The 12,621-nt window shown below is 59.6% G+C and overlaps 7 protein-coding genes across 8 annotated transcripts; 3 read left to right on the top strand and 4 right to left on the bottom strand.

Moving 5' to 3' along the window:
- Window positions 1-93: 93 nt before the first annotated feature.
- Window positions 94-2,061, bottom strand: JDV02_000618 (uncharacterized protein). The gene has a single exon (XM_047981449.1). The coding sequence runs from the start codon at window positions 1,884-1,886 to the stop codon at window positions 807-809; it is 1,080 nt and encodes a 359-aa protein (XP_047837408.1). The 5' UTR covers window positions 1,887-2,061; the 3' UTR covers window positions 94-806.
- JDV02_000617 (uncharacterized protein) lies at window positions 203-751 on the top strand (the record flags this gene model as incomplete). The annotated part of the gene is made up of 1 exon (XM_047981448.1): window positions 203-751. The coding sequence occupies one exon, from the start codon at window positions 203-205 to the stop codon at window positions 749-751; it is 549 nt and encodes a 182-aa protein (XP_047837409.1).
- A 230-nt stretch (window positions 2,062-2,291) lies between the features above and the next one.
- JDV02_000619 (uncharacterized protein) lies at window positions 2,292-4,589 on the top strand (the record flags this gene model as incomplete). Its single annotated transcript, XM_047981450.1, has 3 exons — window positions 2,292-2,414; window positions 2,483-3,571; window positions 3,618-4,589. The coding sequence occupies 3 exons, from the start codon at window positions 2,292-2,294 to the stop codon at window positions 4,587-4,589; spliced, it is 2,184 nt and encodes a 727-aa protein (XP_047837410.1).
- Window positions 4,021-7,010, bottom strand: JDV02_000620 (Dihydroxy-acid dehydratase). 2 transcript variants are annotated; one of them, XM_047981452.1, is made up of 3 exons: window positions 6,193-7,010; window positions 5,476-6,096; window positions 4,021-5,422 (listed from the first exon to the last, which is right to left on the bottom strand). In XM_047981452.1, exons 1-3 carry the CDS (start codon window positions 6,653-6,655, stop codon window positions 4,644-4,646), a joined length of 1,863 nt encoding a protein of 620 aa, XP_047837412.1. In that variant the 5' UTR covers window positions 6,656-7,010; the 3' UTR covers window positions 4,021-4,643. The 2 variants fall into 2 exon arrangements, with proteins under 2 accessions (XP_047837412.1, XP_047837411.1); XM_047981451.1 differs by having other exon boundaries at window positions 5,476-7,010.
- JDV02_000621 (uncharacterized protein) lies at window positions 6,759-8,025 on the top strand (the record flags this gene model as incomplete). Its single annotated transcript, XM_047981453.1, has 1 exon — window positions 6,759-8,025. The coding sequence occupies exon 1, from the start codon at window positions 7,105-7,107 to the stop codon at window positions 8,023-8,025; it is 921 nt and encodes a 306-aa protein (XP_047837413.1). The 5' UTR covers window positions 6,759-7,104.
- Window positions 8,026-8,038: 13 nt separating this feature from the next.
- On the bottom strand, window positions 8,039-8,985 carry JDV02_000622 (uncharacterized protein). Its single transcript, XM_047981454.1, has one exon. The coding sequence runs from the start codon at window positions 8,771-8,773 to the stop codon at window positions 8,207-8,209; it is 567 nt and encodes a 188-aa protein (XP_047837414.1). The 5' UTR covers window positions 8,774-8,985; the 3' UTR covers window positions 8,039-8,206.
- Window positions 8,986-9,389: 404 nt separating this feature from the next.
- On the bottom strand, window positions 9,390-10,202 carry JDV02_000623 (uncharacterized protein; the record flags this gene model as incomplete). Its single annotated transcript, XM_047981455.1, has 1 exon — window positions 9,390-10,202. The coding sequence occupies one exon, from the start codon at window positions 10,200-10,202 to the stop codon at window positions 9,390-9,392; it is 813 nt and encodes a 270-aa protein (XP_047837415.1).
- Window positions 10,203-12,621: the final 2,419 nt, after the last annotated feature.

Here is a 12,621-nt window from a genome sequence, read left to right on the forward strand (position 1 = left end):
TCGTGGCCGCTGCAAGGGTGCTCGAGGGCCAATACTGAACGTAATTTCCTACTGTAGCTGAGCGCGCGTGCACTGCACTACCAGATAGACCCTCCTCAATAGCCCACAACAGCGCGACGCGTCAAAGTCACACACGACTCAAGCGGCAAAGTGAGGCTATTCGCAGCACCACCGTCGCCCCCGTCAGAGCAAGTGATTCAACATGTCCATTACGCAAACCGCCTATCCGAGCCTCGAAGCCGCCAAGGCTGCCGCCAATGACATGGCCAAGACGCAAGGCTTTGCCCTGGCCACGCGCACGAGCAAAATGGACGGCGCCGGCGTCGTCAAGTACCTCATCCTGCGCTGCTCCAAGGCAGGGCAGTTTCGTCAAGATCCCAATGTCCTCTCGACCCACGAGACCAAGAGGCGGTGTAGAAAGACATCGCAAAAGACCGGCTGTAAGCTCACCGTCATCACCAGCTACAACGGGGCCTTGAACAAGTGGCTCGTGCGGATGCCCAGCGGCTCGGGCCACAATCACGCTCTCTTGCCGCCGCAGGCTCACACAAAGTACCGCATCGAGGCAGTGACGGCACGACTGGGCGACATAGTCGCTCTATACAACGACGGCATCGCGCTAGTCGACATCGCTGCGCGGCTCCGTGCCGCTGCCGCGCCCGATGACGATATCGCCACCATCACGAGCCAGGACGTCAGGAACGCCCGATCACGCCACAGGAGAGACGAGGAAATGGCATATACCCCTTGAGCACCACCCAGTCATCTTGCTCTAACCTTTCTTTTTCGCTTCCCATCCTACTCGCCTATGCCAACGGCTCGAGTCTCCTCGCAGACACCCTCTCAGCCTCTTCATTCAGCGCGTCAACCTCGGCTTGGACGAGCGGAATGCCCGTTTTCTCCCGTTCCAGTTGTGTCAATTGCTCAATCTCTCCGGGAAAGTATATCCGCTCGACGCCCGCCGCCTTGTCGGACCCCACGACTCTGTCGTAGAGGTACTGCATCCGCTCCCGAAACTCGTCCAGGTCCATGAACAGGTCCGGCTTGATGACGACGAGGAAGTGGCCGACATCGGCCGGCCGTGACGGGTCGTAGGGGTTCGTGACGTGGCCTGCGAATGCCGAGCCCGACAAGACCCCTGAGAAGACGTCCATCATGATGGACAAAGCCGAGCCCTTTGGCCCTCCCATGGGCAGCATAACGCCGCCCAGCGCTGCCTCCGGATCGTCGGTCGGACGGCCCTCTGCATCCAGTGCCCAGTCAAGCGGAATCTTCTCGCCTCGGCGCTTGGCCTTGTAGATCTTGCCACGCGCCGCCACCGAGGGTGCCATGTCGAGGATGAAGTCCTTCATGGGTCCCTTCCCGGGCGCGCCGCAGGCGATGGGGGAAACGCCCATGAGCTTGCTCTTGCCGCCCCACGCGGGCAGCGCTGGGCTCGAGTTGGTAAAGACGAGGCTCATCATGTTTGCGTCGAGCGCCTGCTGGACGGCCCACGCGCTCATACCAAAGTGGTTCGAGTGCTTGACGCTCGCGAGACCGATGCCGTACGTGCGAGCCGAGGTGATGGCCGCGGCCATGCCGGCATGCGCCGCGACGAAGCCGAAGCCGTTGTGACCGTCGACGTGCGCCACCACGGGAGTGACCTGCTGGACGGACGGGCTGGCGCTGGCGGCGAGCACGCCCTGCCGGATGCGCTCCATGTAAGAGGGGATGCGATTCATGCCGTGCGTGTCCACGCCGCGGAGGTCGGCAGCAACAAGACAGCGGGCTACGATGGATGCATTCTCAGGGGGCACGCCATTTCCTTGAAGAATGTCTTGCATCAGCCGGCGCGCCTCCGAGGCGGCGACATATATGCGAGGCTGCTGCTGGCTTTCCTCTGCCATTGCGCAGCACAAGAAACCAAACCTGACGCGGTATGGCGGTAGACGTGGTGCGAGTGGCCGTGGATGTGCTGAAGAAGACGAGAATAGGAGGCGACTATGAGGGGGAAACGTGGGCAAGTAATGAGGAGGTGATTGAGCAACGATTCGTGATGGACATGATGGAGAGACTAGAGTGATGCTGGGCGACAAGCAAATAATAAGGAAAGAGCAGCCGTCGATGGTGAGCTCCAACTCCAGTGGGTGGGTGCAAACCTGGGCGTGGGCGGGGCGGGGCGGGGTTTCTCCGCCTCGTCGCCACCATCCCACGGGCGGGCTTTTCCCGCTTCCCTCTTTCTCCATGCCTGCCTAGACCTCCTCTCAGGCCTCCTTTACACTCCCAGACTGCATCTTCGCCTCAAGTGGACAATGGCCGACGCTGCCGGGCGCATGCAGACGCCGACGGGCACACCAAGTCGGCAAACCCAACAACAGCACCGACGGCCGCGACTGCGGTTGGCCTGTCTCCGGTGCCAGCGGCGCAAGATTCGTGTAGGTCCTTGGCCTTGTTTTAATCGTGTGTAGCCATTACTGATCATGATGAATATACCATCATATAGTGTGATGGCCAGTTGCCCACATGCAAGAACTGCCAGAATGCCGGCGCATCCTGCACCGATGGGCAAAGTGCGCGGCTCAAGGACCTGCCCCGGGCATATATCGTGGCTCTCAAGGATCGTATATCATGGCTAGAGTCCATCCTACAGGAAAGATGTCCCGACATCGACTTATCCGATGGGCCATGCTGCGCCTACAATGGAGACGGCCCTGAAGAGAGCACCCCCGTCAACACGAGCAGCGAGACCCTCGACAACACCCGGATAACGCCTCTCAACCCCGGAGTCGCGTCTCAGCAGCAGGCCTCTGCTGCCGACCTTTTCCCAGAGCACGCAAGGCAAGCAGGCCGATCAGCCGTTGGAGCTATGAATGCCAACCCTCTCTCCCATGAAATCGGCCTTGTGTCTCTAGGCACAAACCTCGACTCGCGATACATTGGCCCCTCGAGCGGATATTTTCTTGCGCGCGTCATGCTCACTGGTCAATATCGGGCAACTTCACCACCCAGCCGCGACTCTGCATTCTCTACTAGACTCGTGGAAGCTGCCCACGGGCCCCTTGATCTTCCTCAGAAAGAGATGGCCGAGGAGCTATGTGATCAATTCTTCGAGCTAATCCATCCACAATATCCGGTACTGCATCGCCCGACATTCACTACCACCCTGAGCAACATGTATGGGCGAGGCGAACAAGACCCCCTGTCAGCTTTCCAGGTCTACATGGTCCTTGCCATCTCTTGTCGCCTCAAATCAGGTCTACCAGGAGAGTCATACTGCATGTCAGCGCTAAAGCACTTTGATCGCCTCAACGTCGAAAATTCCCTTCAAGGCCTACAGTGCCTAATACTTCTCACGTTATTTGCCATGCACAGCCCGAGTGTTCGACTGAATGTGTGGTATCTCAACTACCAGTGCATCGCGGCCGTGCTAGATCTCGGCCTACAGCGGAACATAACCACCCGTTCTGGGATATCGTTGTTCGAGCAAGAGATGAGAACAAGAATATTCTGGGTGGTCTTTACTTTAGACCGAGCCATTGCGACGATGATGGGGCGCCCCATAGGTCTCAGGGACGAGGCGTGCGAGTTAAGGGTAAGCATGCATGCCACATCCTTGACAGGCATTCTAACAAATATAGCTGCCCGAAGGGTTAGATGACGCCGCTCTTGCGTCGAGCCAACAGTCGCGGCCTTTGGCTTCGAATGCATCGTACAATCCAATAGCATATTCAGTTCACCTCTTCCGACTTGCTAGAATCAATTCGGAGATAAAGTACGTGGCCAACAGTATCGTTCGCGACGCCCCAGCGTACGCCTACCCTACGGTTATCGACATTCACGAATGGCAAAGGGGTGTTTTGCGGCAGCTCGATGAATGGGCAAATGAGATCCCACCGAGCAATGAGTTGCAAGCGCTCCATATGAGACTCATCTGCCAGCAACGCTATCATTCCTTGCGCATGGTCCTCCTACGGCCCAGTCCCGCCATCCCAAAGCCCACCACCGAAGCGGTGGAACAGTGCTACCACAGCGCCCAGGAATGCCTTCACATATTCGACAAGTTGTATCGTAAGAATCTTTTGGTACACAGCTGGACGACATTCTATTCTTTGGCGCTCAGCACATTGACTCTACTCTATTGCCTGAAAACGGTGGCCAAGATTGCACAGGACGCGGATATTACAACCCTGATGTCTGACCTGAATATCAGCTCAAGTATACTGAGTGCGACAGGGGAACATTGGTCAGGAGCAAAGCGCTGCCGCGATATTCTGAACGACCTGGGCCGATCGATAATCCGACAACTAGTCGAGTCCGGGCGTCAGATTGAATCACCCACGACACAGCGGCGTCGAACGAGGAGCACAGTAATTGCCGAGCAGGGCAACGCGTTGACGGGTTTGCCGGGATGCGACAACACGGTGACACCAGCCGCGGTGAATGTCAACCTGGAGACGGCGGGCGTATTTGAGATACCTATGAACCTCTTTGATGATTTTCTCACTACCGGCTCATTCGCCGACTATCTGGATGGGAGCGACACAAACATGGACATGATGATGCAGGGGTTGTTTGACGATTTCGGCTCGAATAGAGGCAACTCTGGCTGAAAGTCGCAAGTCACACTCGTCTGGGTGAAAGAGATCCAGGAGGGCGAGCAAAGTTCATTTTGAGGGCCCTGCCGCAGTGAGAAAGTCAAAGTCAGCGCCGTACTGCGCCTGGTTGACTGATCGCATGTACAGCCCGCGATAACCCCTGGTTTGCTCCCTCGCAACCCAAGGCGTATCTGCCTGCAGCTTTTGCTGCCGCTCCCATATCCTGCGCTGTATCTCCGCATCGGAGATGTCTACCTCCAGCAATCGCCTCTCTACGTCGCAGACAATCACGTCACCATCGCGCATGACGCCGAACACAGACGTTGGGTCCGCGCTCTCAGGAGAAATGTGCAAAGCGATGGTGCCACCAGCAGTGCCGCTCATACGACCGTCGGAGATCCGAAGCATATCCAGCACCCCCTTCTCCGCCAGCTTCCGGGGGATCGGGATCAGTCCTGCCTCGGGCATTCCTGGGTTTCCAACAGGGCCTATGTTCTGCAGCAAGAGAACACTGTCTGGAGTGACATCGAGCGCGGGGTGGTCGATGCGTCTAGCCAGGTCGGCAGGGCCCGCAAAGACAACGGCACGGCCACGGTGACGAAGCAGGCGACGGTCCTTGGAGGCGCTGGCTTTCATAACGGAGCCACCAGGTGCTAGGTTGCCCCTGAGGACGACAAGTGATGATGACGAATACATCGGCTCGGACAAGGGCTGGATACAGCTCAGATGCTGGGGAACCGGAATTGGACTTTGCAATGTGAGTTCTTCACCAAGGGTTCTTCCGGTGTATGTCATGGCGCCAAGCTCAAGAAGAGGCTTCAAACGGTGAAGGAGCGCAAGCATGCCACCTTGCGCTTGGTCAGCGGAGTTGTCTGTGTCACGAAATGGGGCTTCGTCATACCAGAGTTATGGAAATCAGTCATGTAATTCTCCCCACTCGGCTTCAGGTCTACGAGGAGCGGCGTCCGTCGGCCAATCTCATCGATGGTACCCAACGTGATGGTTCCGGCCACGCTTGGGTGTCGGCCCACGATGGCCATGAGGTGAACTGCTGCATTGGTGGAGCCACCGATGGCTTGTAGGACAGTCACTGCGTTGATGAAAGACTCCTTGGTCAGCACCCTTTGCGGGCGCCATGCGTCCACGTCACTACACATGCGCACCGCGTTTCGGCCAGTCTCCTCAGCCACGCGCAGTCGCGCAGCCGAAACCGCCGGGGCGGACGCGCCGGCCGCCAACGGAATGAGGCCCAGGGCGGCGAGCAGACAGGCCATGGTGCTGGCGGTGCCCATGACGCCGCAGGTGCCCGCGGTAGGAGCCAGCTCGTCGTTGACGGCCGAAATATCCTCGATGTCGATGGTCCCGGCCCTGAAGCGCGCCCAGTTGCTGCGGCAGTCGGTGCAGGCACCGATGCGTTCGCCGCGGTGGGAGCCGGGCATCATTGGGCCAGTGAGGAGCGGAAGGAGGGGCTTGTTGGCGGAGAGACCGCCCATGAGCTGCGCGGGGACAGTCTTGTCGCATCCTAGTCGCAGTCTCTGTAAGTGGGACGCTCTGAAGATGTTTACAGAGACTTGACGCCTTGTCTTGTATGAAAGCGCAATTCATGTATGAGACGTACCTCCTATAGCAACGACAACATCACAAGGCTGGGCCCGAATCATTTCCTCCGTGTCCATGCTCATCAAGTTGCGCAGGAACATGCTCGTCGGTGAGGAGAAGCTCTCGTGCAGGCTGATGGTCGGGAACTCGACGGCCAACCCGCCGCTCAGCTGTACGCCGCGCTTGACTGCATCGATGAGCTGGGGCACGTTGGCGTGGCACGGGTTGAAGCCCGAGTGCGTGTTGATGATGCCGACGATGGGCCGCGCCAGGGCGTCCTCGCCGTACCCGAGCGCCTTGATGAAGACCTTGCGAAGGAACAAGCTGAAGTGGGCGTCGCCGTACGAGGTCAGGCCCTGGCGCAGGCCGACGGCGGAGGAGGAGGAGGAAGCGATGGACTGCGACAGGTCGTAGTCGGGGTTGGTCGTCGCCGCTTCTGCGTTGAATCCCCGTGACTGCGAGGGTTGCTGACCGTCGTCCATGGTGCCTGCTGTCCCAGGTTTACAGAGTCAGAGTCAGTCATGCGCGGAGAGAACGATATCTTGTTGGCGATTGACATGAGCTCTTGTTGTTGTTCGCTTCTCGCGAGCGGCAATCACGACATTGCTTACTAGTTGTAACTAGTTATACATGGTGTGGCTGATTGGGGCACACGGACGGACGGAGCCCGTCGCGGCGGCATTCGCTCCGGCCGGGGGGAGCGCCCGAGATCGGTGCGGGCGAACCCCGACGAAAAGCGGGGCCGACGCGGAGATGCTCCGTCACGCCTACTGGCGTGGTATTCGGGGCAGCCGTATAAGTCAGTCAGTCGGCTTATGGTCGCAGCCAGGAACAGACTTCATAAACTGCGATTGAGGCACATCAGAAACAACAGCGTCAAGCAGCTCGACCTATATCCGCATGAATTAATCAGGAGCCGCCGGGCCACTCCATGTCGAACCCAATGTTTCGACTCGACGGCAAAGTCGCCCTCGTCATCGGCCTCGGGCAGTCGGGCTCCTCCCCATCCTCCTCCTCCTCCTCCTCTGATGGCGAGGGCTGGGGCATCGGGGCCGCGTGCGCCGTCTCCCTCGCCCGCCAGGGCGCCACCATCTTCGGCGGCAACCGCACGCTCGCCTCGGCGCGGCGCACCGTCGAGGCCGTCGAGGCCGTCTCCTCCTCCGGGCGGGCGTGCGTCGTGGTCGAGACGGACGCCACGAGCTCGGCGTCGGTCAAGGCGCTCGTCGACGCGTGCCTCGCGCGGCACGGGCGCATCGACATCCTCGTCGCCAACGTCGGGCAGTCGCAGCCCGGGACAGCGGCGACCATGGCGGAGGAGGTGTGGGAGGCGCAGATGCAGGTCAACCTGACGAGCGCGTATCTTGCGTTGCACCACGCGCTGCCCGTGATGGAGCAGGCCCAGCGCACGGGACGCGATAGCGGCGATAGCAAAGGCAGCGGCGGAGGCGGAGGAGGCTCCATCATCTGCGTGTCGAGCATCGCCGGCCTGCGACACATCGGCAAGGACCAGATCGCGTACAACACGGCCAAGGCGGCGCTGCTGCAGCTGGTGCGCGCGACGGCCGTGTCGTACGCGGGCCGCGGGGTGCGCGTCAACGCCGTGGTGCCGGGCCTCATGGACACGCCGTACACGCGCGCGCTGGCGGATCGCTTCGCCGCCGTCAAGGAGGAGGGCGGCAGCTACGAGGCGTTTTGCAGGACGCGCGACGCGCAGGTCCCCATGGGGAGGATGGGCGACGCCTGGGACGTGGCCTGTGCGGTCGTGTTCCTGGCGTCGGACGAGGCGCGGTATGTGACGGGGCAGAAGATTGTTGTCGATGGTGGCATCACGTGCTCGACGGGGAGGACTTGATGGCTTTTGCGTCGTCGTGGGCATCGTCTTTGATGATGTGGTTAGACTTGGGTGTGTTTTCTGTCTTTCTTTGATTGTGTGTATGTATGTATATATCTATTAGCCCCGTCTATCATGAGAAACGCTCGCGCGGACCCCCTCTCTTCATACTTCGTACAGAACATTACGCAGGCGAGGTAAGCTAATTCCCCATCATGGGCGTCGGCGGCGGCAGCTGCGGCGGCGCGGTGCCTCTCACGTATTTCGTGTGCTGCCCCATGGTAACGACAACCTCACGACCTTCGGCGGCATCGTCATCCACCTTTACGATCCTGACCGTCACAAACGCCAAGCTCCCGCCCACCCTCTCCGCGCGCGTCTCGACGCGCACCCTGTCGCCGACGCGCGCCGTGCTGAGGTAGCTGATGTGCATGTCGACGCTCGCGCCCGTCGTCTCGCGCAGGTCCGTCGCCGCGATGGCCAGGCCCGTGGTGAAGTCGATGATGGTGGCCGACACGGCGCCGTGCAAGCCGCCCTTGCTGTTGACGTGCGTCGGCGTCAGCGTCAGCGACGTCACCACCAGCCCGTCGTGCGACGCCGACTCGAGCCGGATCGTCGGCAGGATGAGCCCGTAGATGGGGCTGCCTTGCAGGAGGCGCTCCAGCAGCGCTTGGACGTGTGCCGTGCGCCGGATTGTCGCTTCGGGGCTGTTGTTGTTGCTGCTGCTGCCGCTGCCGCTTCTGTCGTCGCCGGCCTGGGACGACGCCATTGCTCTCTCGTCTTGTTTTTTTCCCGTTTGACTGGCGCAGTGAGTGAGCGGTGGTGGTTCTGGTGTGGTTTGCGGTGCTGGGGCTGGATGTCGCGCTCAGCGCCGCTGTGAGGGGCAAGAGGGGAGGGAAAGGGGCCCGGCGGCCGGTTTATGAGTTGTGCGTTGGCGGTTTGAAGTGGGTGAGGTTTTGTTTGCGGTGATGAGAATGAGAGTGAGTCTCTGACACTCGACTTTTTCTGGCATTGATTCGCTTTTTTTGTTTGGCCGGCGTCTGATCCGACCGGATCCGAGAGACCCACCTCAACGGACGCACCCCGTCCGTGTAAGTCAGGCCGCCAACGTCCATTTATTTCTTATACGACGTCCTTCATTCATTCAGTCGCAATGATAACCGGAATACTGACTTTTTATAAAATTCAAGAAAGCGGTCCGTTGAAAGTAACATATTGCCTGCTATAGAGCTCAAGCTACACACACACACACACATACGAAGTACACACACGATCCCACCTCATTACACCCAATACCGAGTTACACTTACTGACCATGCCGCACGCCCACCCCCAATCCCCTGACCTGTTTCATTCCCATGCTGCATGCATGCACTCATATCCACTTAAAGAGCAATCGCAACCGCCCAGAACGTGGCAAAGACAGCCGCCACGATACTGAGCTCAGAGCGGCCGGCCGAGGCCGTCACCGGCACGCTCTGGGTTGGGGACGCGCCACCGCTGCTGCTCCTGCCGCCGCCGCCGCCGCCGCCACTACCTCCGGCGGTAGTGGACGTCTTGACGCCCGTGCATCCAGGGCAAGGCTGACCGCCGGTGCTGACCGCCGAGGTCTCTGCCCCGGACGAGGACGAGGAGGCGGATCCGGGGGCGGAGCTGGCGGAAGAAGTCGAGCAGGGCAGCGTGGTCGTGTCCGTCTGCACAACAGTCGTCGTGGCTCCCCCCGACGACGAGGTGACGGGCCCCGTGCTGCTGCTTCCAGTCCCCGAGCTGCCCCCCGAGGACGTCGTCGTCCTGGACACAGTCTCCGTCGACGTCGGGGTAGCAGAGCCACCAGTCGAGGTGCTGCCGGGGCCGCCCGTCGGTGTCGTGGTGGCCGTGGCGCTCGTACAAGGCGTCGTCGGGCTGGCCGTGACGCAGCTGCACAAAGCCTGCACCGAAGTCACTACCTGCAGGGCCGTCTCGAGGCCGCAGCCGTCGGTGACGCACGCCAGCGCGGCCCCCTGGATCACGTCGCTCTTGGAGCACTGGCACGCGTAGTCGGCCGTCTGGCACTTGGCGGCCGTCACGGCGGCCGACTCGATGCACGACTTGGCGCACACGGGGACGGCGTCGGCCGACTTTTGGCAGGGCGAGACCGAGTCGCAGGCTCGGGCGGCGGCCACGAGGGCCAAGAGACTCAACGAGGATGAGGTTCGCATGTTGGAAATGAGTGCGGGTTGGTATATCCTAGCGAGCGAGAAAAGAGGCCAGACCTTTTTACTGAGTTGCACTTGAAGTTGAGAGAGCTGAATAGAGAGCGAGCGGATTCGGTGAGACCACGACGTGGACTGTGGCCAAGGAGCGAGCGACTACCTACTTTTATATTGGCCGTCCGCCATACAAGATCTGGCTGCGGGTTGAGAAGCCCCCCACCCTCTCGGTCGATCGCGCGGTCATGAGAACTGGGAAGCATCCCAAGAAGTTGGGTGTGGTTGCATTGGCCAGCCCAAGAGCACAGGCAGCCAACATGTCTCAACAGCCTTGACGGCCGGCTCGACGAGCCCACGCGGTCCAATGACAGGAACCAGAGAATCCCTTGCTCCGACAAAACAGGTCCTGGAAGAAGGGGGGGGGGGGTCTCGAGACACGAACACAGTATTCGCAATGCGAAGAGTTGTGGAAAGCGGTCGCACGTTGCATGTAGATTCAGGGCCAAAACAAGAGAGTGTCCGTTGGTCGACATGATCAACCGTGCGCTCCGCAAGTAAACAATAATCGTGCAAATCGAGCATGGGCAGTCACTTGTCGCTCGTCGACCCCGGACTTTCTTACTTCTTAACTTTTTGACTTCTGATAGAACGTCTGTAAGTCGGCACCGCTCTCACTCCCTGCTCGTCGGCTGTGGCTTTACTATGAGCTTGCAAGTTAGGTCGAACAGGCTACGGTCCGTGCTAGCCGTGAACGAGCCTCGGTCACAAAGATGGGACATCCTCGCAACTGAAGGTATACTCGATATTACGGCCCGTATGGCAATATGCTGGGCAAGTTGGCCGGTGATGAATCGCTCTCGACAAGGCTGATGTAGAAGTGGTTGCTTTGTTGAAGAAACGCCCAGAGCCGTTTCTGACCATCGTTCGCCTCGCTAAGCTGTGATCCCACGCCCGGTCCAACAAGGGAGCATTGGCTCGAAACCTCGTCGAGCACGGCCGGGGCAGGGGCACTTGGTCTGACAGAAGTGTATCGAACCTGACTAGGGCTCGTATGAGAGTAACCGCGCATCTGCCATTTATTTCCCCGCGAGGTGCACACAGATGTGAGGCGGCTGCCAAGCCTCGTTGATGCAGATGCGTGTCCAGCTTTGACATATTGAACCTGTCGGGTCGACTGTATTTTGTATATTGTGATTCTTCGTCACCCTTGCCCTCGGGCCCAGGTGGTTGCATTCAATAATCTTTGCAGCCAATATCGCCGAGACAATGGCCGTAATGCCCAAGTATTGATACCACAAGGCTTCGCCCATCCGAAGCTAGCTGCGTGCCCTACGGACAGGAACACGAGGAAGGGGAGCTAGTCATTGGTTTGCGCAACGCGACAAAAGCTGGTGGGTGGTGGATGAGCTGTCCCTGGCCGTCGACAATTGGCGCGAGCCTATGAAAGGGTGTGCGGACCTGGCCTTGGTGTAAGATTCCTGTTTGGCAGCGCATGGCCATGTGAGGACCAGGGAATGCAGATCTCTCCATCTGCCGTTTGGACGCACAATCGCAGAGTCGGTCCGTCGGCGGATGGTCGGGCGCACGAGATGACGGAGCCAACGCGAGCACGAACAGAGGCCGGCAACCCCCACTCTGTATCTCTGCTTCCTGTCTGGTACCACGTGAACGGGGAACGGACGACTCCACTAACTGCTCTGTGTACAGTAAACTTAGCGGGAAAGAGTCAGAGGTACTTCGTAAAGCTTGCTGGAAGTCTGTCTCATCGCCTTTCAACTTTCGACCCGGTGGTAAATCGGTGTAGATGGCATGGCAAGCTGCAGTCCAACCTGTATAGAGAACCAACAACTTTTATCCTCCCACTGTACCAAGTATACCCCTCACTGTTCCATCCAACTCCAGACGTCTGAGCGACCGAGCCTTGGACACAGACCCCAAACGGTCAATGGATGGTGGACCGTCATTGTGACTGGGCGATAGGAATAGTCTTGCTTGCCCTCCGGGCGCTGCTGCATTCCGCTGGAGACCGAAATATGGCCGGTCACGACGTCGGTGTCGGTCGTGGCCGACAAATCCGGCCGCCTGCCGCTCCTTCGGGCCAAGTCCAACCTCTGCGCGCCTTGTCGCGGGCGGATGATGCCGGTTGACACATGCGTGCTGGGGCACGGCATCTGGCGCTAGGGCTGCCCGCCGCACTTTGTCACCGCCAGTCGTTTGATAGTCTCGATCGGGTGGCCTGTCACGGCTGAATCGATCTTGCGGCTTTGCCGTAATGCGGGAGCTGCTGGGCTGAGTGCCTGGTTTACAGTCAGATTCGAAGCCCGCTCGTCATCGTCATCGACAGTTATCAGGAGCTCAGCCTTGCTCTTTGCACCTCAGCGATTCCACCCGTATGCGCCTGGCTCAACCTGCTCAAGGATTCCTGCAT

The sequence above is a fragment of the Purpureocillium takamizusanense genome, chromosome 1, assembly GCF_022605165.1.
Source record: "Purpureocillium takamizusanense chromosome 1, complete sequence".
Classification (NCBI taxonomy): domain Eukaryota; kingdom Fungi; phylum Ascomycota; class Sordariomycetes; order Hypocreales; family Ophiocordycipitaceae; genus Purpureocillium; species Purpureocillium takamizusanense.